The sequence below is a fragment of the Athene noctua genome, chromosome 35, assembly GCF_965140245.1.
Source record: "Athene noctua chromosome 35, bAthNoc1.hap1.1, whole genome shotgun sequence".
Classification (NCBI taxonomy): Eukaryota; Metazoa; Chordata; class Aves; order Strigiformes; family Strigidae; genus Athene; species Athene noctua.
In genome coordinates this window covers 1,168,219-1,190,191 of record NC_134071.1, presented here as the reverse complement: position 1 = coordinate 1,190,191, position 21,973 = coordinate 1,168,219, and the positions used below count along the sequence as shown (strand labels likewise).

The window sequence follows — 21,973 nt, the reverse complement described above, 5'->3', positions numbered from 1 at the left end:
CCCGCAGCCATGGTGGCGGCGGGCGGCGGGGCTCAGGGCGGCACCGGCACCGGGCCCGACTCGCCCCCGATCTTCGGCCCGAGGCGGCGATCGCGCTACCAAGGCCCGGAAGAGGCGGTGAGGGGCGCGCGGGGCAGGCGGCCGTTGGCCGGGGGGGCGGGAGAAGGGCGGGGCCTCCCCGTGAGGGGAGGTTTGATGGACAGCCACGGGGGCGGGGCTTGTGGCTAAGGTTTTTTTTTTTTTAAGAGGCGGAGCTTGGGGAGGGATGAAGGTTCAGTAGGGCGGAGCCTCGGGAAGGGGAGGAGCTTGGGTGTCCAAATGAAGGCGTGGCTTAAAGAGGGCGGGGTCATTGCGCCGTGGGGCGGAGCTTCAGGATGGGCGGTGCTTGGGGAAGGGGCGGGATTTGTGCATCTCTCGTGGGAGGGTGGGGCTAGGGGACCTCGTAGGGGTGGAGACTAGGGAAGGGGTGGGGTTGTGGAACCTGTGGGGGTGGAGCCTGCAGAAGGGGTGGGGCTGTGGAACCTGTGGGGGTGGAGCCTGGGGAAGGGGCGGGGCTGTGGAACCCATGGGGGTGGTGCCTGGGGAAAGGCGGGGCTGTGGAACCTGTGGGGGTGGAGCCTGGGGAAGGGGCGGGGTTGTGGACCCCGTGGGGGTGGAGCCTGGGAAGGGGCGGGGATGTGGAACCCGTGGGGGCGGAGCCTGGGGAAGGGGCAGCACCTGGGGGGTCTCCATGGGTGGGGGGGAGCAGCGCTTCCAGCTGGGATGAGCTTTGGGGGAGCCCACGGGGGTGGGGGGGACACGGAGGGGCCCTCGGGTGCTGCCCCAGGGCCACCCGTGGGGGCTCGGGGCCCCATCCGGGGCCCCCCACCTCCCCCAGCCCGGGGACCCCTCATCCTCTCCCCCAGGTGACGCTGGAGAAGGTGCTGGGAGTCACCGCCCAGACCAGTAACGGCTTGGCCTGCGACCCGGCCACGGGGCTGGTCGCCTACCCCGCCGGGTGAGACCCCCGCCCCCGGGACCCCCCCGGGACCCCCCCGAATCCCAGCTGGGGAAAAACCTCCCCCCTTCCTGTCCAGGTGCGTCATCGTCATCCTGAATCCCCAGGAGAACACGCAGAGACACATCCTGAACACCTCCAGGTACCCCAAACACCCTGGGGAGCCCCTCAGCACCTCCAGGGACCCCCCAAATACCTCCTGAACACCTCCAGGAACCCCAAACACCTCCAGGTACCCCCCAAATACCTCCAGGAACCCCAGACATCTCCAGGTACCCCCCCCAATACCTCCAGGAACCCCCCAAACACCCCCCAAACACATTCAGGAACCCCAAACACCTCCAGGTACTCCCCCCAAAACCCCTGAATACCCTCAGTTACCCCCCAAACACCCTCAGGGACCCCTGAACACGTCCAGGTACCCCCCAAATACCTCTAGGTACCCCCCCAAACACAGGCTCTGCCCTACGCCGGCTTTCAGGAGCGACACTTGTGTTTCACCTCCTGATAAACCCTCAGTTTTCCCTCCGGATCAGCCTAATTTTTAACAAAAACCCACTATTTCCCAGGAAAACCCTGAGCGCCTTGGCCTTCTCACCCGACGGGAAGCTCATCGTCACCGGCGAGGTGGGTCCCACCCATCTGTAGACACCCAACACCCCCAATTTGCCCATCAAGGCGAGGTTATTCCTCCCCGGCTTATTATTTCAGGGTGTTCCCCAACCCGTTTTGACTCGCGTTACCGTTTTTTCCCCCCCGCAGAACGGGCACCGCCCGGCCGTCCGCGTGTGGGAGGTAGAGGAGGGGGCACAGGTCTCGGCGCTGCAGGGCCACCAGCACGGCGTCACCTGCGTTGCCTTCTCCCCCACCGCCAGGTACCTGGTGTCGGTGGGGGACCCCCACGACATGGCGGTCAACGTGTGGGACTGGAGGGTGAGCTTCGGCGAAACGCACCTTAGAACAGCCTCAAATTCCCCCCCCAAAAAAAAAACGGGGAGAAAACACCTTCCTGCCCCGCCGTTTTTATTTTTCTTTGGCGGGTAACGCTCCGTGTTCGCGACCCGACGCGTTTTTTCCGAGCAGAAAGGCTCCCTGGTGGCCTCCAACAAGGTGTCATGCAAAGTGACGGCTGTGTCCTTCTCCGGGGACAGCTACTTCGTCACCGCGGGGCACCGCCACGTCAAGTTTTGGTTCCTGGACTCCTCGAGGGAACTGAAGGTGAGGGGGGGCCAGAGCTGAGCCGGGCCCGGGCGCTGCTCTGACCCTCACGCCCCCGCGACGCTCGAGCGGGCGCGTTCTGTCACAAAAAACGACAGGTTTCCCCCAAAAAATTCACGCTGCCTCATCCCTTTGCTCCGCTTGGATCTCGGCGGGCTCCGAGGGCGGCGGAAGCCGTTTCCCTCGTTAGTGCCTGCTAACGAACCGCTTCGCAGACCAACGAGACGGTGCCGCTGGTGGGACGCTCGGGGCTGCTGGGACAGCTTCACGACAACGTTTTCTGCGGCGTGGCCTGCGGCTGGGGCCCGACGTCGGGCAGAACCTTCTGCGTCTCCTCCTCGGGGCTCCTCTGCCAGTTCAACGAGAAGCGGGTGCTGGAAAAATGGATCTTTTTGAAGGTGGGGGGGCAGCTTTCCCCACGCTTCCCCCCTGCCCGTGGGCCTGGGGTCGATCCCACCGACACGGATCTCACCCCGCTGCGGCCGCAGGCACCGCCGGCCAACTGCCTCTGCCTCGGCGACGGGCTGATCTTCTGTGGCTGCGCCGATGGCACCGTGAGGGTTTTCCAGGCTCGGGACATGCGTTACCTCAGCGACCTCCCCAAACCTCATCCCCTGGGCGTGGATGTCACCCAGACCCCCCCACCGAGGTACCCACAGCTCAGGGGATCCCACGTGCCCCCCCCCAAACCCCCCCGGCACGGCGTCCATCGCTGAATCGTGGGGTTCTGGACCCTGCAGCCCCCACTGCTCATCTCGGTGGGCGTCAGGTTTGAATCAGCGCCCAGTTTTACGCAGGGTGGGTGCTGTCAGGCTTACCGGGCGGGGGCGCAGGGAGCCCCAACACTTTGTTTTCCCCTTCGTTTCATTTGCAAATCAACTCTGCCTTGGGCAGAGCGCTCAGCAGGCTCTGGAGGGGTCACACACACACCCCCACCCCCCAAAGCTGCGACCTGACTCGGTTTCTCCCCCACCGAAGGCGGCCGGAGCTCGTGTACCCCGACACCATCGCCGTGGCCTATGACGCCGCCCACCGCTGGCTGTCCTGCGTCTACAGGGACCACAGTGTCTATGTCTGGGACGTGGGGGACCTGCAGGACGTCCGGAAAGTGTGGTCGGAACTTTTCCACAGCTCCTTCGTCTGGAGCGTCGAGGTAAGAGGGTCCCACGGGGGCGGTTCGGGGCAGCCGCAGCCCCGATTCCCCTCCACGCCCCCCCAAAAATGTCACCCGGGCGCAGGTGTACCCCGACTCCGAGGAGCGGAGATCCTGTCTGCCTCCCGGCTCCTTCCTGACGTGCTCCTCCGACAACACCATCCGCGCCTGGACCCTGGGCAGCGGCTCCGTGCGTCCCCTCCAGGGCAACACCTACAGCACGGTACAACGGGGAGGGCGAGGGGGGGGCTGCCTCCAGCTCCCCAGCCCCCCAAAACCACGGTGGCAGCTGGGGGAGCTCAACCAGCTCCTTGTGCTCTGGTCGTGTGGGATTTACCTCTAGAAAATGAAGTCGATGGAGGTTTTGGGGAGGTTCACGTCGGCTTCTTGCTGCTTTGGGTACAGAGCTGCTGCCCGAGAGGGAGGGGAGTGGCGGTTTTTAGTGGGTTTTGGTGGTTTTAGGGAGCCTGGACACAGCTCGGAGAGGAGCAGCAGTTTTTAGTGGGTTTTGGTGGGTTTAGGGAGCCTGGACACAGCTTGGAGCAGTGATTTTTAGTGGGTTTTGGTGGTTTTATGGAGCCTGGAAACAGCTTTTCGTTCCCCTGCGTTGGCTCTTTCTGTCTGAACCACCAAAGGACGCTGTTATGCTCCTCAAATCCTGGTGTTCCTTGAGCGGGAAGCATGGAAAAAAGAAAGTGGGGAAGTTGGGAGCAGTTGGGTGATGTGGGCGGGGTCCCCTCCTCCCCGAAGAGCTCCCTGAGATCTGACGGGGCCCTCCCCTCCCGCCCCAAGACCCTCCTGAACATCATCTACGTGGACAACAACACGCAGCACCTCCAGGACTCCGCTGGCGGCCGAAGCGAGACCGTGGGGCACCTGGACGTCAAATCCGGGGTGCGGGTGATGCAGGTCAGCCCCGACGGGGAGCATCTGGCTTCTGGGGATCGAGGAGGAACCCTCAGGCAAGTGGCACCTCACTGGGCCCGGACCCGAAGGAGAAGGGGGGGGCTCCGGGGGGGGGCTCCCCCCGCCGTGTTTTAGCTGGTGCCGGTTTGCCGGGAGCCTCCCGGCGCCATTCCCCGGCGGCTTCCCCGGGTTCTGGGAGCTGCCGCGGCGCTTCCCCTGCAGGATACACGAGCTGCAGTTCATGCAGGAGGTGGCTAAGGTGGAGGCGCACGATTCCGAAGTTCTCTGCCTCGAGTATTCGAAGCCGGAGACCGGTAAGAGCTGGAGACCGCTCCTTCCCGAAGCTCCGTCCCGGTGATGAGCTTTGCCCTTCTCCTTCACCAAATAAACTCGGACATCCCAAAAAATGAGCTTTGTGGGGAAAGGCCCCTCCCCTGAGGAGCCACCGGGACCTGGACGCAAGCCCCGGGGCCACGCAGATTAAATCCCATGCTGGGGGTAACCATCCCTGTTAACACCCAACTGTAAAACCAGCTCGCACCAAAATCTTTGCAGGTGACGGCAGCAAACTCGACGTTTTCTCAACCAAAACCTTCAGCTTGGCGCCGTTTTAACCCTCTCGTTTCAGGAGCAGCGCTGCTGGCTTCAGCAAGCAGGGACAGGCTGATCCACGTCCTGAACGTGGACAGCAGCTACAGGCTGGAGCAGACCCTGGACGATCACTCCTCCGCCATAACGTCGGTCAAATTTGCTGGTAAGTGGCTGAATTGCGGCTGATTTCCCCCATCGCCTCGTCCTGCTTTCAAAAAATGGGTTTTTCTCTCTGGATTTAAGTCCTTAAACTTCAAAATCTACGTTGGAGGAGGCTCTTTGGTTAAAAAAAGGTGCCTCCAGGTGAGGAGGATGTCGGAGGGGGCCGTAGCAGGGAGAGCCCACCCTTGGATCGCACCTAGTTCTTAAAACTTTTATTTTTTTTATGGATTCATTCATAAAGAATCATTTTTTGGATTCAGTCGGTGGTGAATTTGGGACGATGTCCTCTCCCTGTGCTGCTCTCTTCCCTCAGGCAACGGGGACCTTCAGCTGATAAGCTGCGGCGCCGATAAAAGTATTTATTTCCGCAACGCTCAGAAGGTGGGTGAGAATCCACCAGGATCTGCTATTTCTCCCCTAAAAATTAGACGGGTGAGAAGGCAACGGGGTGGCTCCTCCCATCTCCCTGCAGCTCCCGGATGGCTTCAGCTTCGTCAGGACGCATCACGTCGCCGAGAAAACCACCCTGTACGACATGGACATCGACATCACGCAGAAATACGTGGCCGTGGCCTGCCAGGACAGGAACGTCAGGTGAAGGCGCTGGCTCTGCGCCGGTCCCCCCGGCCGTGGGGCTGGCTGCTGTCTGACCCCCCCCCGCTCCCCCGCAGGGTGTACGGCACCGCCAGCGGGAAGCAAAAATGCTGCTACAAGGGCTCGCAGGGCGACGACGGCGCCTTGCTGAAGGTACGAGGGTGGTTTGAGCTGGGCGTGGGCGCTCCTGGGCCCACCACGGGCGGCTGGGTGGGTGCTGAAGGTCCCCAAACTCCCGCCGTGTCTCCCCCACCCTTCCCTCCCCCAGGTGCAGCTGGACCCCTCGGGCACCTTCCTGGCCACCAGCTGCTCCAACAAGACCATCTCCCTCATCGACTTCCGCTCCGGCGAGCGCGTGGCCACCATGTTCGGCCACTCAGGTCCGTGTCCCCTCGGGAGGAGGAACGAGACGTGGGGGAGAGGGGCTGGGAACACCCCAAAAACACCCCCCCGACGAGCGACACCTCCCCCCCGCCGCGTTTCCTTCTCTTGGCACAGAAATAGTGACGGGGATGCGCTTCACCTACGACTGCAAACACCTCATCACTGTCTCGGGGGACAGGTGGGGGCTGCCAGACCTGAAATAATCCGATTTGTGCCGCGTTCCATGCGTCTCACCCTCCGCGCCTGCCACACGCCCCCGTGGGAGAGGAATTGGCTTTCAAGGGTGCTGGGTGCGGTGAGGGAGGGCTCGGGAGGGATCAAATTAATCGAGGGAATTAATGTAAAGCCCCTGGATCCAAAATTTGGGGGTGATCTGACCCCCCTGACCTGCCTTTCTACATGCAGAATGTGTCAGAAGGCTCAGGTGAATTAAATTAATCAAAGGAATTAACATAAAGCCCCCCCATATCCAAAATTTGGGGGTGAAATGACCCCCCCCGACCTGCGTTTCTACCCCCAAATGTGTCACAGGGTTTGGGTGGCTAAATTAATCGAGGGAATTAATGTGAAGCTCCCCCGTACCTAAAATTTGGGGCGATCTGACCCCCCCGACCTGCCTTTCTACCCCCAGCTGCATCTTTATTTGGCACCTGGGCCCCGAGATCACCACCAGCATGAGGGAGCATTTGCTGGAGCTTGACCCGCTGCAGCCCCAGCGGGAGGAGGAGCCGGATCTCCTGGCGCAGCTTGGGTAAAGCCCCTCACCCCCACATCGGCCCTTTGGGGGGCCGGGTGGTGGTGTGGGGGGGGGTCGGGCCCCAGCGTTCTCCCCTCCTCCAGGCCCCAGACCAACGTCACCCTCCCCGGTGAGACGGCGGCGCCCCAGGAGGAGCCCCCGGAGGAGCAGGACAAGGCTCCGTCCCCACAAACCCCCTCTCAGGAGGACTCGGAGCCGCGTATGTGTGTCCCCCCCCCGGCTGCACCCCGATTTTCTGCCCGCGGGGCTGCTCCTGACCCCGCTCTCCCCCTCCAGCGCCCGCCTGCATCCTGACCAATGGCAGGCTGCCCATGTGGGCGAAGAGGCTGGTAAGTCGCCCCGTCGAGACTTAAATTTAATCAAACGGCACCTAACGATGATCCCAAGATCCCTTCGCCCCATCTCCACTGCGCCCCCTTTCCTCCCTCCTCTTTTTTCCAGCTGGGAGAGGCGGAGGACGGGGACAGGGCAGCCGCCGGCCCTCCCCGCAGCTACCGGCCACGGGGGCGATGGGCAGAGCGCGCCCAGAGGGGCCCCATCAAGACTCTGCCGGAGTCGGACCCCCCTTATTTCACCCCCCTCAAAGGCAACGCGGAGCCGGACCCCGGCAGCCTGGACCATCTCCTGGCGGAGGTCAGCGGTGGGGCCAGGCTCTGGGTTTAAACTGTCCCCGCCCGACAGCGTTGCCCGTTTTTCCGGGGGAAAAAAAATCCCGTCTCCGGCAGGCGGAGGCCTCCCCCCGCGGCCCCGGTGAGGATTTCCAGTTCTCGGAGCTTTTCCTGGATGAGGAGAGCGACGGGGAATGGGAATTACCAGATGCGGCCGGGAGCAGCCCGGAGGAGCCGCGCGGGCCGGCGCTGAGCAGGTCGGTGCTGGATGGGGAAGCAAACGTCACCTTTATCGGTGTTAAACCACCCTCCTGCTGCTAGTCTGGGCTTTGCTAAACCCGACCGTGCTAAAGCCCGGCTCAGGCCGAGCCCTGCTGATCCCTCACCCCCATTGTGGCTTTTCCCTTCGAGCCAAATCTCAAGAGTTTTTTTTGGCTTGCAAAGCGCCAGGACAGGGTTGGAGGAGGGAAAATTTTTAGGTGTGACTTAAATCTGATCCCTTAAATCTTAATCCCAGTTTAGAGCGACTGACGGAGCTGCCGCTGCGCCCCACAGCCCCGGAGGAAACGCTGGGGCCTGGCGACCAGCCCGAAGGTAACGGTGGCACCAAAACCCTCATGACTGAGAGGAAAACTTTGGGGGGTGGGGCTCAGAATAAAACCCGCCCGGTGTTAACACTTGTCGTGTTTTGGTTTTTTTTCCTGCTCTGTCCCGGCAGACGAGGGATCCTCCGGGGAGGTGGAGGAGCCGGAGGAGAACCCTCCGCAGAGCAGCTCCCTGCCCCAGACCCCCGAGCAAGAAAAATTCCTCAAACAGCACTTTGAGACGCTGACGGACGCCACAGGTAACGGGGGAACGGCAGGCGGGGGGGCCCCGGGCCGAGCCGGGCCCAGCCGACACTTCCCGCCCCGCAGCCGCAGAGAAGTTCGAGGGTTCCTTAAAGGATTTGAAACCGCCTGAACCCGGAGAGGAGGAAAAAAACTTGTTCCTGAACCCACGTTTGAGCATCTCGGCCCGGTTCCTGTGGCGCTGCCAGAAGAGGAGGTGGGTGGCGGGCGGCGTGTCCGTCCGTCCGTCCGTCCCGCTCCTGAGCCCGGCTTTGTCCTGCAGGCTGGCGGCCACCTTTCCCCCGCAGGCCCCGGAGCCGCTCAGGGATGAGCCACAAACACCCCAGGAGCTCCAGCAACCGGAGGCGAGTCGGTTTTCTACCTAAGCGGGAAACGTTTGGGAGAAAACCCCCAAAACCAGGTATTTTAATTCCTCGGGCCGGGCTCAGTGTCACTTCCGTCAATTTTTAGAAACCCCCGGGTGAAAAAACTCAAGAAACGGGCGAGGAAACAGGCTCTGAAAACCCCAGGGGTGAGTGAGTGAGGACGAAGAGGCACTTCCCACACCCCCAAACCCCCTCCCGGGGGGGGGAACGAGGTGGATTTTTCGGGGGGGGGGGGGGTGGGGTGGGGGGGGGGTGTGTGTGACAGCAGTGTGACACCCACAGGCTCCCCCCGCCAAGTCGAGACCTTCAGGGCGGCCCTGGGGGTGCTGCGGGGACACTTCCAGGAGACGCTGCAGCTCTACAACCAGGTCGGTGCCTCTTTTTATTTATTTTTTTTTTTTGAGGGGGACACACACACCCCCCTCAATTCACATTTTTCTGGGGGGGTCATTCCCATCTCCCTGTGTATTCACCCACATCCACAGGGTCAACCCCTCCCCGCTGGCATCTCGTTTCCGAACTGAGACCCCCGGGGTGTGTTTTAACCCCCCCCAGCATACAAAAGGGGCCCCCCCCCGTACCCCACAGGTGACTCTCTGCGCCGAGGCCACCGCGGAGGAGGCGGCGGGGGCGCGGGCAGCGTTTGCCGACCTCCTGGGCTGGATGAAGGCCGAGCTGCGGGCCCGTGCCGTACCCCCCCACGCCGATGCCGCCACCGAGGCCCCAGCGCTGCCGCCACACCCCGAGACCCTGCGGCTGCTCCGCGCCTACTCCGAGTCCCTCCTGGAGACGGTTCGCAGGAGGCTGGAGGGCGACAGCCTCGAGATGCCTTAAACCAAGGTTAATCTTTTAATTTTTTTTTTTTTTAAACCATTTCCAGGCCTCTCAGGTTGTGTTTTTCTCTCCACTTTCCACCTCATCTCACCCCAACCCCCCCCCCCCCCCAAAATAAACAACCCCCACCCAGTTTCCGCAGGGCGGAAGCGGCTGCCCGTTCTAAACATTGTTAAAATAATAAATATCTTTCAACCAAAACGAGGGGTTTTGGGGTTGAGACTCCCCAGGAGGCGATTTGGGGTTCGGCGAGATGTGGGGCAGCAGGAGGGTGGTTCAGGGCACCAGGGGGAGAAATTTGGGGCCCAACTGGGAAATCTGGGGTATGGGGGAAAGGAGATTCGGGGCAAGTCAAGGCTTCAGGGAGCGATTTGAGCGATTTTGGGGTACCCCAAGGGCAATTTGGGGCCTGAAGGGGCAATTTATGGCACCAGGGGTTACGACTTGGGGTCCACCGGGGACAATTCAGGGCCCCTACAGCTGCATTTTGGGGCCTGCTGGAGCATTTGGGGGTACCAGGGATGCAATTTGGGGCCCACTGTGGAAAAATTGGGGAGCCCCGTGCTTGTAATTTGGGGCCTGGTGGAACATTTTGGGGTACCAGGGGTGCGATTTGGGGCCCAGTGGAACATTTGCGGGTACTGGGGATGCAATTTGGGGACCAGTGGAACATTTTGGGGTACCAGGGGTGCAATTTGAGGCCAACTAGGGACAATTTGGGGCTGTGACATCCACGGAGAGAGACAAATCCCCCCCCTCCCCGAGCCGTGTGCACCCCAAAGTCACCCCCAACAGCCCCACAAATCCACTGACACATCCCACTGCCAAAAATAACCATTATTATCACCAAAACATCACCCTGGCGGGTACAGACCCAGGGTTGGGGGGCACAGGGGCTGCCATGGGGTGTGGGGACACACCACCCCCCCCATTTTGGGGTGACAGCCGCCATCTGGGGCGATTTTGGGGTCTCTGGGTGCCGTCACTCAGTCCAGCGGTGGCCGCAGTGCGGGGCGGTGCAGACATAGTAGAGCCTCATTGCGTCCTGGGGGGGGGACAGGAGGGGGGGGTGGTCACCCCACAGGGTGTGGGGGGGCATAAATGAGAGTCGGGGGCAGGGGGGGGGCACAGGGTTTGGGGGTGTCACTCACCTCGGCTCTGGCGCTGTGCGACTGGAAGAAAACGGCCTCTTTGTGCCCACACCTGCGGGAGAGGGGACAGTGGTGACGGGGGGGGGACATAAAAGTCCTGGGGGGGATGTTGGGGATATTGGGGGGGGGGGGCATTGGGGCCCCCTGGGGGATGGAAATGGGGGAAAAACGGGGGACACCAGAGCTGGGGAGGGGACAGATCTGAGGGGGGACACTGGAACAGCGCTGGGGGGGGGGGGGATGCCCCACAGAGGTCCCCAGGGGGTCCCTGACACCCCCACGGGGGGGTCCCCATATTCCTGGGGTCCCCCGACACCCCCCCGGAGGTAGGGGGGGGCCCGCATCCCCCCTCACTTCTGGCAGGGGTGGTCCTCAGTGCGGGGCAGCGTCGGGTCCTGGGAGACGTCGGCGATGATCTGCGTCAGCTCGCTGCGAGGAGACGCCGCGGGGTGTTAATTAATCCTCTTAATTACCCCCCCCCCCCAGCTATTAATAACCCTAGTATCCTCCTCACCAGTCACCCCTAATAATTATCCCTATTAATGACACCCACATTAATTGCTTTCCAATTCTTCACCCTTATTAATTACCCACCAACTACCCCTGAATCGCTCTTATTAACTACCCCAATTATCCCTTCTTAATTACTAATTAATCAAAAAACACTCTCCCTCATTAATTACCCACAACTCACCTTATTGCCTCCTTTTATTAGCCACTCACCTCCTACCCCCCCAAATTACTCTTATTACTTATCCCAACTCATACTTTGTTAATCACCACCACCCCCCACAATTACTCTCTTATTCATTACTCTAATTCTCACTTTGCTAATTATTTTCTCGTCAACTACAATACAGGTTCTTTTTCATCACTTTTCTCTTATTAATCACTCCTCACTAACCACCCCTCCAGGGTGGGAAATGGCGGAACCGGGATCCAGGCGTCCAGGACTGGTAACAAACTCTCCGCTAATGAACTCTCGCTCCGCTAACGAGCTTGTCCCGCTAACGAACTCACTCCACTTCGTGCGTGATCTTGTTGACGTAGATGCAGCTGTTGTCGGCCTCTTGCTGGTAGTCGCAGTTACGGCACTGGGGGAAGAGCGGGGGCTGCGGACTGGTCCCAGTGCCAAACTGGGACTGGTCCCAGTGTGAGGGGTGTGGGGGGGTCACTCACGGCGTAGAGCAGGATCCGGTTCTCTTTGTCCTCCTTGGGGTACAGCATGTTGTTGCTGGGGGGGGACATTTGGGGAGGGGGGGGGTTATTGTGGGGTCTTTGGGGGGGGCCCCAGCCTGGTCCTGGGGCCACGTCCCCCTGGGGAGGGGGGGGCCCCGGGGGGTATCAAAGGGCCCTGGGGGGGGTCTGAGAGGATCTGGGGGATCCAGGGGGTGTCAGGAGATGCGGGCGGGGTGGGTCTGAGGAGCCTCGAGTGTGTCAGGGAGCCTTGAGGAGGGGTCTGGGGAGACTGGGGGGGTCAGGGAGCCTTGAGGAGGGGTCTGGAGGGATTGGGGGGGTCAGAGAGCCCCGGCGGGTGTCAGGGAGCCTTGAGGAGGGGTCTGGGGGGATTGGGGGGGGTCAGGGAGCCTTGAGGAGGGGTCTGGAGGGATTGGGGGGGTCAGAGAGACCCGGCGGGTGTCAGGGAGCCTTGAGGAGGGGTCTGGGGGGATTGGGGGGGGTCAGGGAGCCCCGGGGGGTGTCAGGGAGCCTTGAGGAGGGGTCTGGGGGGATTTGGGGGGATCAGGGAGCCTTGAGGAGGTGTCTGGGGGATTGGGGGGGGGTCAGGGAGCCCCGAGGAGGTGTCTGGGGGATTGGGGGGGGGTCAGGGAGCCCCGGCGGGTGTCAGGGAGCCTTGAGGAGGGGCCTGGGGGGGATCGGGGCGGTACCGGGGGGTCGGGGAGCCCCGGGGGGTGTCAGGGAGGCCCGAGGGGACCGAGGGAGGGAAAGGGGAGGCCCGCGGTGGGCCCTGAGGGGTGTCAGCGCGCCCCGGGGGTCGCGGCGCCCCCTCACCACTCCTGGCAGAAGCGGATCCCCACAAACCCCGGCTCGTAGGCGCCGTCGGCCTCCATGGCGGCCCCGCGCACGCGCACGGCAGCGCCCGACGGCGGCCGCGCGGGGACAAAGCTCGTCGGGAAGGGCGGAGCCCGCGTCCCGCCCCCTCCGCCAGAGCGGGTCGCTATTGGCTGCGCGGCGGGGAGGCGTGTTCCTCGCTATTGGCCGTGCGGCGGCGCGCGGGGCGTGGCGGCGGCGCCGATTGGTTGTGCGGCGGGGACGGGGCGGGCGCGCGGGGCGGGCCGAAGGTTCCAGAAGAAGAAGAAGCGGCGGCGGCAGCACGGCCGCACCATGAAGGCGGCGGCGGAGCCCGGGGCCGGTCCGGGGCTGCTGCTCGCGGCCGGGTCCGTGTCGCTGGCGGTGAGCAGCAGCCTCAACGCCTTCCGCGCCCACAAGCGCTACGGCACCGGCCTCACCATCGCCGAGTTCAAGGTAACGGCACCGGGGCCCTCCCCGCCGGGCGGGGCCTGCCCTGCCCCGCCTCATCCTCCGCCCTCACGGACCGGGGCCTTCCCCCCCCGCCAGCCCCTGCCGGGACCCTCCTGCTCTTCCTCCTTCCCCTCATGAGATCCGCGTGGTCCTTCCCCTCACGGGGCACCAGGACCCCCCTCCCCCCCCCCCCGCGACTCCCCTCGTTCCGCTCACGGGGCACCGGGACCCCCCTCCCCCCCCCCCGCGACTCCCCTCGTTCCGCTCACGGGGCACCAGGACCCCCCTCCCCCCCCCCGCGACTCCCCTCGTTCCGCTCACGGGGCACCGGGACCCCCCTCCCCCCCCCCGCGACTCCCCTCGTTCCGCTCACGGGGCACCGGGACCCTGCCCGCCCCCCTCCTCCTCACCGTGCCCAGCACCGGGTTAACGCCCCCCCCACCCCGCCCCGTGATCAGGGCTGGGTCCCCCCGGGCCAGCACTAGCACAGGGCTGGTTCCTGCCCCTGACCAGTCCCCCCATTCCCCTCTCCCAGTGCAAACTGGAGCTGGTGGTGGGCAGCCCGGCCTCCTGCATGGACCTGGAGCTGTACAGCGCCGAGGAGGAGCCGCTGGGCCGCCTGGACTGCGACGAGGCCCTGCTGGGCTCCTACCCCGTGACTGATGGTTGCCGCGTGCATGTGGGTCCTCTTACCCTCCTTTTTTTTTCCCCCCGTTTCTCACCCCAAAATCACACCTCGACTCCACCCCCTTTCCCTACATCTCCCCCCTCCCCCCACCCCCGGTGCCAGCGCACCCCCGTTCTCACCCCGTATCCTGCCTGGCACCAGCGCACCCCTTTTCCCCCCTTTCTCACCCCAAAATGGGTCCCCCCTGCAAGGGAGGGGCCCCGCGGTAACGCCCCGGGGCCCCCCCGCAGTAACAGGGTGTCGCAGGTGATCGACCGGAGCGGGGCGCGTATCGGCGAGTACGAGGACGTCTCGCAGGTGGAGAAGTACGAGATGGCTGAGAGCGACTACGAGAAGCGGCCAGGTGACACCAGTGTCCCCCCCCAGCTGTGTGACACCCCCTGTCCCCTCCCCGGCCCTGAGGGGACATCCCCATCTCGTGTTCCCCGGGCTGGCGCTTACTCCCCCTGCCCTGTGTCACTGATGTCACCGTCCCTGTGGTGACACTCCTGTCCCCCACTGTGTGACCGTCTCCTGTGGTGACACTCTTCCTGTCCCCACTGTGTTAGTGTTCTCTAGTTGATGTGTCTGTCCCTGTGATCACTCTGTCACTGTCCCCCATTTAAGGTGACCATTCTTTGTTCCTGTCCCCAGTCTGTCACTGTCCCCAAGTTGAGGTGGTGCTGTCCCTGTCCCCACTGTCTCACCGTCCCCTAGTTGATGTTCCTGTCCCCATCCCTAGTTGAGGTGACTGTCCCCTGTCGCCCTATGGTGGCATTGTCCCAGTCCCCATTGTCCCCATCCCCGCTGTGTCACTGCCCATGTCCCCGCTGCCTCACCAACCACCCCCACACCCCTTGGAAGGTGTGTGGGTGCCCCCAGCCCAGTGCCAACACCCCCACGTCCCGTCGTCCCGTTCCCCCCCCCCCGCCCCCCCCCCGCAGAGTCCCTCCGCTCCTTCCTGCGCCAGCGCCGCTGGGGACGTTACGACGCCGAGGGGACGCAGCGCCGGGCGGCCGAGGAGCAGCAGCGTCGGGCCCAGGAGGCCACGCTGGCGGCCGCCCTCCCCCTGGGCGCCCGTTGCCAGGTCCGCGTGCCGGGACAGCCCTGCAAGCGGGCCACCATCATGTTCGTGGGTACGTGTCCCCGGCGCGTCCCCAAATCCCTCCACCGTGTCCCCAAAACCCCCCCCAGCACCGACACCCGTGGCTCCCCACAGGCCAAACCGACTTCAAGCCGGGCTACTGGGTGGGCGTCCGCTACGATGAGCCGCTGGGCAAGCACGACGGCAGGTGAGGGCCCCGCAGCATCCCCCGGGTGCCCCCACTTGTTTTTTTTGGGGGGGGGGGTGTGTGTGTGTGTCTTTGGGGGGCCCCCCCTCCCAGCTCCAAGCTGTTTCTCCGCCTCCCCGCAGCGTGGGCGGGCGCCGTTATTTCGAGTGTCAGCACAAGTACGGCGCCTTCGTCAAACCCCAGAGCGTCACCCCCGGGGAGTTCCCCGAGGAGGACGACGGCCTCGAGGACGAGCTGTGAGGGGACACCGGGACGGGGGGACACGGGGCGCGGGGGGGAGCGCGGCCTCTGATCGCTGCGTTTTCCCTCGTTTTGGGGAACAGCCCCCCCCGCCCCGGCGTGGGGTCCCCCCCCCCCGCAGCGTGACCTGGAGCTGTTTTCACCCCAAAATGCCCCCCCGGGACCCCCCAATTCCCACTCCCCCACCCCCCCACCGTGGGTCCCTGCTGGGCGCTGCCTCCTGGGTGGGGGCGTGGCCCCGCTCTGGCCACGCCTGTTCATCCCTGATGAGGGTGGGGCTTTGCGTTGACCACACCCCTTTCCTATATGGAGGGGTGTGGCTTCGCGTTGGCCACACCTCTCCCCCTTGTGTTGGGGCGTGGTTTTGTGTTGATCACTCCCCTTGTCTCTGGTGGGGTGTGGCTTCCTGTTGGTCACGCCCCTTCCCCTCCGTGTTGGGGCGTGGCTTCGCGTTACCCACGCCCCTTCCCCATTGTGGCGAGGCGTGGCTTCGCATTGGCCACGTCCCCCTCCGCCGGGGGTGGGCGGGGCACATTGTGTTCCAGCCAATGGGCGAGCACGCTGAGGAGGAGGAGGCGGGGCCGGAAGTACAGACCGGGCGGGTGAGTGAGGCCGGGGCGACCCGGCAATATTCCCCCCCCCCCCCCCCCCCGGTACCGACACCCGTAACGAGCTGCCGTTTCCCTCCCCCCAGCGCCGCCGCCGTCCGGGGGGGCCCCGCCGTGTGTCCCTCCCCCGCGCACACTCCCGGGGGCACCGGCGGGTCGGCCCTGCCTCATAAAATGGTGTTTTAAGGTGAAAAACGGTGTTTTGGCCATTTTTAAGGGGATAAAAAGGGGGTTCCGGCGCACTGCGGGAGCGAGCCGCGCGCCTCTTCCCGACAGGCCCTGCGCGCAGCCAATAGCGATGCTGCTTCCGGTCCGGAGGGGGCGGGACGTGGCGCGCTGGCCTATAACGCTGCGCCGTTCCCCCGCGGGGCGGAGCTGCGGCGATGAACGCGCCGTTCCGCCAATAGTCGCGGGCGGGCGCGTTGAGCGGCGTCGGCGTCGGCCAATGGGCGTTGTGCGGCGGTAGCGGGAAGGAGGGTGGCGGCGGGACGCGGCGCGGCCGCCATGGGCTGGTGGGGCGGCGCGGGGCGGGCGGCGGCCGCAGCGCTGCGGAGGCTGCGGGGGCCTCGGTACAGCCTGGGCCGGGCCGCGCCGCCGCCCGCCGCCTCCGACCTGGAACGGGCGGACGCTTGGCTGCTGCGGAAAGCGCTGGAGGGCGGTGAGGGGCGGGGCCGGGGGCGGGGCGAGAGGGCCGGGGGCGGGGCGGATTCGGGGGTTGGGGGGGGTCGCGGGGGTGATCCCCGGTGACCCCCCCCGTTGTCTGTGTGTGTGTGTGTCCCCCTCTCCAGGTCTCCTGTCCTGGTACCGTAACGGGCTCCTGGCCACCGGCGTCGGCGTTATCTCCTACGTCCAGAGCGACACCGGCCGCGATGCTGCCTACGGTGGGGATTGGGGGGTCCCACACGCCCCCCCCGGGACATCCAACCCCCCCCCCGGGACCTGCCCAGAGGACACCCCCACCCCCTCCATCACTCCCTGCACCCCAAAACCAACTAAAATCCCCCGAGTCCCAGGCACCCTTCCGCTCCTGCCCCCTCTCCAGGTGCCCATTTTGGGGCTGTTTCCTCCATTTTAATGTTTGCTTCCTCTTAGGACCCTCATTTCACCAATTTCACTCGTTTCTCGTGGCAATAACAACAAAAAAAAACTCCACTGTGGGGGGGAGCACCCTTCCCCGCAAAATATTCTGCCTAAGCTCGTTCGGGGTGGGGGTTTATTTCTCTTTTTTTTTTCTTTTTTTTTTTTAATGAAATGTATTTATTTCTCAGGGTTTTTCATCCTGGGAGGCCTGTGCGTGTCCTACGGGGCGGGTTCGTACCTGGTGAACCTGGTGCTGCTGCGCCGGCCCATGATGCTGCCGGCGCCCACGGCCGCCGCCAATGCCGCCGCCGCCGCGCTCCTGGCCCTGCTCTGGCTCTGCGCCCTCTCGCTCTACGTCGGGCGCCTGGAGGTGGAGATCGTCCCCGAGGAGCCCCCCCAAAAGTAATGGGGCGGGGGGGACACAACGGGGACCCCCCCCACCCGTGGTGATGGAGGGTGAGGGAAAGACCCTCTGGGGGGTTGGAGACTGAGTGGGAGGGGGGAATAAACAGCGCAGGGGGGTTAAACCCAGCCTGGGGGGGGGATTAAACCCCCTCCTAGTGGGATAACCCCCCCTGGAGAATTATAAACCCCTTCCTAGTGGGATAACCCCCCCAGGGAGGATCATAAACACCCCCCGGAAGGATTAAACCCCCTCCTAGTAGGAGAACCCCCCTGGGAGGATTATAAACCCCCCCTGGAGGATTATAAACCCACAGAAGGAGGATTAAACCCCCCTGGAAGGATTTTAACACCCACCCCCCCCCCCCCCCCCCCGGGAGAATGAAAACCCCCTCCTCAGTTCTCAGGGAGGATTAAAAAACTCCTTGGGAAGATTTATCTCTCCCCCCCCCCGCCCCCTCTCCAGATTTAAAACCCTCCTGGAAAGATTAAAACCACCCTGGGAAGATTAAACTCGCACCCCCCACCCCGGGGAATTAAAACCCTTCTGGGAGGGTTAATCAACACCCCCCCCAGGGGATTAATTCTCCTCCCAGGAGGATTAAAAGCCCGCCCCCCCGCCCCAGGGGATCAACTCCCTTTGGAGGATTAAAACTGCTCCTGGGAAGGTTAAATCCACCCCCCCCCCCGGGAAAATTAAAATTCCCCACGAGGATTATACCCCCCCAGGGGCATTGCAAATACCCTGGGGAGGTTGAATTAAAATCCAATTAAACCCCAATTTAATTGGATTTTAATCCAAGACCCCCCCCAGGGTTGGGATTGCTTCCCCCTTTCCCCTGCACTCTTTTTTCTACAAAACCCCCCAGTTTTGGCTGCTTTGTATTTATTTGCTTGCCCTGGGGGGGGGGGGGGGGGGGCGTCAGGAGCCTCCTGGGGCATTTGCTGCACCCACTGTTTGCACTCTCCTTCCTGCTGTGAAAAATGGGGGTTTGGGGCGAAATTTACCTCCAGGTGGCTCCGCTTTGGGGAGGGGGTTGACTAGAAAATCAGTTTATTCCGGTGCCGTGGCGGAAATGGGTGGTTTTAGCCCCCTTTCATTTGCAGCCCCCGCGGTCGGTGTGGGGAAACGGGGCAGAGGAGACCGGCCGGGAAATAAAAACGGTGGAAAAAGTTCCAGTTTGTCCCCGATTCATTCACAGGGGCCCCAGGAAAAAGGAAACCCGCCCCCCCCCCCCCTCCCAGTTTGCAGCTGATTTGCCCAAATTTCTGATTATTAAACCTAAAAATTCGGGGGTTTTGCCTCAAACCGGGCACACTGCAGCGGACGGTCTGCCACCATTTCCCAGGCTGTGAATCCCAGTTTCCAACTGGTTTCCAGTTTGAGGCTCTCAGTTCCCAGGCTGATACCTGCTCCCAGTCCCCGAAGCCCAGTTTGTAACTGGTTCCCAGTTTGCACACTCCCTCCCCATCCCCAGGACCCACAAACTCTGCAGCAACTCCAAAATTATTCTTTTTTTTTTTTCTCTTCCTTCTTTTTTTTTCTTTTTCTCTTTAAATTCAGCAGTAAAAGGGCCCGGCTGGACCCCCCCGAGCGTTAAACATTATTTTTTGTTTGTTTTTTTGTTGTTTTTTTTTCTGTTTTTTTTTTTTTTTCATGCACTAATCGCATCGGCCCTGGAAAATACCACAAATTGTTAAAAACGTCTTTAAAAGAAGCAGAAAAAGGCAACGTCTATCACCAAGAACTACGGGGCGGAGGTTTGTTAGGCCCTAAAAATACAAAGAAAACCGTTAGCGCCGGCGTCGCTCCCTCGGCGGCTCCTTCGCCAGCGGAAAACCCCCCAAAAGACCCCAAAAATGCAATTTTTTTTTTTTTCTTGTGGAGGATTCGCTTAAAAATGAATTTTTTTTTGGCGGTTGGGTGGTTGGTTTGTTTTTTTTTTTTAATGTACAGCGGAGGAGGGGGGGGAAGAAAAAAAAAAATCACATTTATTATTTAAACAATAACTTACGTCCTGCTTTTAAAAACTACTATTTTCTGATACGACGTTCCTATTGTGTCACGGAGTTACCCCAAAAACAAAACAAAAAAAGAAAAACAAACAAACAAAAAAAAAAGAGGGATCAACCTAACAGGAAAACCTAAATACACAGGGAAAAAAAAATCCCCAAAATCGGGAGTTCTGTCCCAAAACCGCACTGGGATGCGGCGGGTGATGAGGATGTGGCAGCAGGAAAGGGGGAAAATGGTTAAAATGTAGTGTTTTGCCCCATCTTGAGGGAAGGGGGGGAGGGGAGAAGCAGCGATGCGTCCGGTTTTTGAGTTTTGCCCGATTTTGCCTGGTTTTCCCCCAGCCCTTCACCAGCACCGAAAAAAAACAACCAGGAAAGGCCCCTCCGGCCGCACCGAAAGGCACCAAAACCCCTTTTTTTAATGGCCAAAAAACCTCCCCAGGAGAGAATGTGGGTTTTTTCCCCCCCCCTACTTTTCTGGGCTTTATTTTTTTTTCGTCTTTTCGGGGATTTTTTGGCCAGTTTTATTTTTTTAGAAAAAAACCCCCAAAACCAAGCCGGTGGCCGCTATTTACACCAACACTTCTGTTTTTAAAGCACGAGACTAGAGAATTTGGGGGGAAAAAAGCCCTTTTTGAGGGTTTTTATGGACCAGAGGAGCCCCTCCCTGGGGGGGGGGGGGGACGACAGGTGTTTTTGGGGGGGGTTTGGGCTGTTTTTGTCACTGGAGGGGGGGGACTTTGGGGTGTCTTAAAGTGCGAAGAGACCCAGGAGGGGCGGCGGGAGCCTTCCCCGTTGCTCTCCCAGTTGTACCATCAAAATCCAGTTTAAAACCACCCCGGGACTGGGCGGGGGGGGGGGGGGGCGGGGGGAGGGGAGCAGGGGAGGACCCAGATATCCTGGTGAACCCCCCGCCCCCCCCCTCCCCGCCCTCAGGCGTCCTCGCCGCAGCCAAATTCCAGCTTTTCTTCCCCAAACCGAAATCCGTCACCCCCCTCCCCAAAATCAGCAGCGGCTTTTCTGGTGAAAAAAACCAAATCCAGCCAAAAAAAGTGTGTGTGTGTGTGGGGGGGGGAGCAGCAGTCCCACCCCCCCCCCCAATAAGTGCTTGATGCCAAAATCCCTGGAGAGGGGCTGAAACGGGGGGTGGGGGGGGGTCCAAAAGGCACCACCGGGGCCCCCCAAAGGCGTTTTGGGGGGTGGGTGGAAGGGGGGGGGGGGCCCCAGGGGGGTCCTGGGACAATTCCAAGGATGCACCAGGCGGCATTGGAGGAGCCTCGGGGGGGATCATGGGGAGTCTTGGGGGGCACTGAGGGAGCCCCGGGCTAAGCTGGACCACACTGGATAAACCTTGGGCTAAACTGGACCACGGTGGAGGAGTCCTGGGCTAAACTGGACCACGCTGGATAAGCCTCGGGCTAAGCTGGACCACGCTGGATGAGCCCTGGGTTAAGCTCGACCACACTGGATGAACCTCAGGTTAAGCTGGACCACGTTGGATGAGCCCCAGGTTAAACTGGACCACGCTGGATGAGCCCTGGGCTAAACTGGACCACGCTGGATGAGCCCCCGGTTAAGCTGGACCACGCTGGATGAGCCCTGGGCTAAGATCCACCACGCTGGATAAGCCCCACGTTAAGATGGACCACGTTGGATGAGCCCCGGGTAAGCTCGACCACGTTGGATGAACCCCAGGTTAAGCTGGACCACGCTGGATGAGCCTTGGGATAAACTGGACCACGTCGGATGAGCCTTGGGCTACGCTGGACCACCTCAGCCGAGCCCTGGGCCACTTCAGGCCGAGCTCCAGGCGGCGCTGGGCGATTCACCGGCCGCATCCCGTCGGATTCCAGCGGCTTCGGTGGCGCCCAAAATCCAGGAGCAGCTGCAGGAGCGTCCGCCCGCCCACCCTCGCCCAAATGCGAGGGTGGGAAAACCCCAAATAAATCCTCCCGGGGACCCCAAATCCGTGCCGGGGTGAGCGAGCCCGCCTCCACCAGGCGCCCCGGACTCAGATTCTTGTTTATTTTTTTTTTTTTTATGTCTTTTTTTTTTGTTGTTGTTGTTTTTCCGGTCGTCGCGTCGTTATTTTTTCATTTTTTTATTCTTTTCTTGAAGCGGGGTTCGTATTTTCCGGGCGCCAGGTCACAGCGTGTGCTGCTCCGCGTGGAGCTGGGCCGGCAGCAGCGGCTGGACGGGCGACTGCGGCGATGGCGGCGGCGTCCGGGGGGGTGAAGGCTGAGCCGTGGCCGGCGCGGCGGGGAGAAACGGGACCCCGGGAACGGCCGGGGGGGCGGCAGCGGAGGAAGGCGACCCGGGAGCGGCGTTGGGGGCTTCGAGGATGGGCCGGTTGTAGAAAAAAAAGGGGCACTGCTGGATGAAGAGTTCGATGATTGTCTGGTACGTCCGGGTGGCCGTCAGGGCGTCCATGGTGCTGAAGTCGGGTCTCATCAGGGTGGGCCAGAAGCAAATGGAAAGATTTTCGCTCGTCATCAGGTTGATCCGGTGGTTGTGGCTGACCCTGAGGTGAGAAACAAAATGGTGGATGCACACACCACACCCCCCCACGCCCCGGCCCCGCCGTCGTTCCGGAGGATTTCGGGGTATCCCAAAGCCCCT

At 62.2% G+C, this 21,973-nt stretch overlaps 5 protein-coding genes across 8 annotated transcripts in view; 3 read left to right on the top strand and 2 right to left on the bottom strand.

The window, feature by feature from the left end:
• Positions 1 to 9: 9 nt before the first annotated feature.
• Positions 10 to 10,163, top strand: WDR62 (WD repeat domain 62). Its single transcript, XM_074930679.1, has 29 exons — positions 10 to 117; positions 906 to 997; positions 1,077 to 1,139; positions 1,567 to 1,624; positions 1,760 to 1,930; positions 2,081 to 2,215; positions 2,431 to 2,613; positions 2,704 to 2,864; positions 3,194 to 3,368; positions 3,454 to 3,591; positions 4,161 to 4,330; positions 4,497 to 4,588; positions 4,903 to 5,028; positions 5,341 to 5,408; positions 5,500 to 5,621; positions 5,699 to 5,774; positions 5,890 to 6,001; positions 6,120 to 6,183; positions 6,637 to 6,756; positions 6,846 to 6,961; positions 7,039 to 7,091; positions 7,204 to 7,395; positions 7,488 to 7,627; positions 7,888 to 7,964; positions 8,089 to 8,214; positions 8,285 to 8,562; positions 8,669 to 8,729; positions 8,866 to 8,951; positions 9,172 to 10,163. Exons 1-29 carry the CDS (start codon positions 10 to 12, stop codon positions 9,415 to 9,417), a joined length of 3,609 nt encoding a protein of 1,202 aa, XP_074786780.1. The 3' UTR covers positions 9,418 to 10,163.
• Positions 10,164 to 10,239: 76 nt separating this feature from the next.
• Positions 10,240 to 12,693, bottom strand: POLR2I (RNA polymerase II subunit I). 3 transcript variants are annotated; one of them, XM_074930742.1, is made up of 6 exons: positions 12,579 to 12,693; positions 11,748 to 11,802; positions 11,589 to 11,662; positions 10,923 to 10,997; positions 10,569 to 10,620; positions 10,240 to 10,462 (listed from the first exon to the last, which is right to left on the bottom strand). In XM_074930742.1, exons 1-6 carry the CDS (start codon positions 12,635 to 12,637, stop codon positions 10,400 to 10,402), a joined length of 378 nt encoding a protein of 125 aa, XP_074786843.1. In that variant the 5' UTR covers positions 12,638 to 12,693; the 3' UTR covers positions 10,240 to 10,399. The 3 variants fall into 3 exon arrangements, with proteins under 3 accessions (XP_074786843.1, XP_074786844.1, XP_074786845.1); XM_074930743.1 differs by having other exon boundaries at positions 12,609 to 12,662; XM_074930744.1 differs by lacking the exon at positions 10,923 to 10,997.
• A 153-nt stretch (positions 12,694 to 12,846) lies between these two features.
• TBCB (tubulin folding cofactor B) lies at positions 12,847 to 16,738 on the top strand. Its single transcript, XM_074930834.1, has 8 exons — positions 12,847 to 13,052; positions 13,585 to 13,728; positions 13,984 to 14,080; positions 14,661 to 14,852; positions 14,936 to 15,008; positions 15,131 to 15,850; positions 15,943 to 16,043; positions 16,645 to 16,738. Exons 1-6 carry the CDS (start codon positions 12,912 to 12,914, stop codon positions 15,246 to 15,248), a joined length of 765 nt encoding a protein of 254 aa, XP_074786935.1. The 5' UTR covers positions 12,847 to 12,911; the 3' UTR covers positions 15,249 to 15,850; positions 15,943 to 16,043; positions 16,645 to 16,738.
• Positions 16,338 to 18,513, top strand: TMEM160 (transmembrane protein 160). Its single transcript, XM_074930835.1, has 3 exons — positions 16,338 to 16,514; positions 16,645 to 16,737; positions 17,125 to 18,513. Exons 1-3 carry the CDS (start codon positions 16,361 to 16,363, stop codon positions 17,340 to 17,342), a joined length of 465 nt encoding a protein of 154 aa, XP_074786936.1. The 5' UTR covers positions 16,338 to 16,360; the 3' UTR covers positions 17,343 to 18,513.
• The window catches only part of ARHGAP35 (Rho GTPase activating protein 35), a 22,626-nt gene continuing 18,889 nt past the window's right edge, over positions 18,237 to 21,973 (bottom strand). For both annotated transcript variants that reach the window (XM_074930831.1, XM_074930832.1), the window contains one exon: positions 18,237 to 21,875. In XM_074930831.1, the coding sequence (XP_074786932.1) occupies positions 21,500 to 21,875 (376 nt within the window). In that variant the 3' untranslated portion in view covers positions 18,237 to 21,499. The remainder of the gene's footprint in view (positions 21,876 to 21,973) is intronic.

Coding starts and splice junctions, on each gene's coding strand:
- TBCB (XM_074930834.1), top strand. CDS start 12,912: ATGAAGGCGGCGGCGGAGCCCGGGGCCGGTCCGGGGCTGCTGCTCGCG. Junction 13,053..13,584: donor TCACCATCGCCGAGTTCAAG/GTAACGGCACCG, acceptor CCCCTCTCCCAG/TGCAAACTGGAGCTGGTGGT. Junction 14,081..14,660: donor CGACTACGAGAAGCGGCCAG/GTGACACCAGTG, acceptor CCCCCCCCGCAG/AGTCCCTCCGCTCCTTCCTG.
- POLR2I (XM_074930742.1), bottom strand. CDS start 12,637: ATGGAGGCCGACGGCGCCTACGAGCCGGGGTTTGTGGGGATCCGCTTC. Junction 10,621..10,922: donor GAGGACCACCCCTGCCAGAA/GTGAGGGGGGAT, acceptor CCTCTCCCGCAG/GTGTGGGCACAAAGAGGCCG. Junction 10,463..10,568: donor CGCACAGCGCCAGAGCCGAG/GTGAGTGACACC, acceptor TCCCCCCCCCAG/GACGCAATGAGGCTCTACTA.
- WDR62 (XM_074930679.1), top strand. CDS start 10: ATGGTGGCGGCGGGCGGCGGGGCTCAGGGCGGCACCGGCACCGGGCCC. Junction 118..905: donor ACCAAGGCCCGGAAGAGGCG/GTGAGGGGCGCG, acceptor CCTCTCCCCCAG/GTGACGCTGGAGAAGGTGCT. Junction 8,563..8,668: donor AGGAGCTCCAGCAACCGGAG/GCGAGTCGGTTT, acceptor GTCAATTTTTAG/AAACCCCCGGGTGAAAAAAC.
- TMEM160 (XM_074930835.1), top strand. CDS start 16,361: ATGGGCTGGTGGGGCGGCGCGGGGCGGGCGGCGGCCGCAGCGCTGCGG. Junction 16,515..16,644: donor GCGGAAAGCGCTGGAGGGCG/GTGAGGGGCGGG, acceptor CCCCCTCTCCAG/GTCTCCTGTCCTGGTACCGT. Junction 16,738..17,124: donor CGGCCGCGATGCTGCCTACG/GTGGGGATTGGG, acceptor TTTATTTCTCAG/GGTTTTTCATCCTGGGAGGC.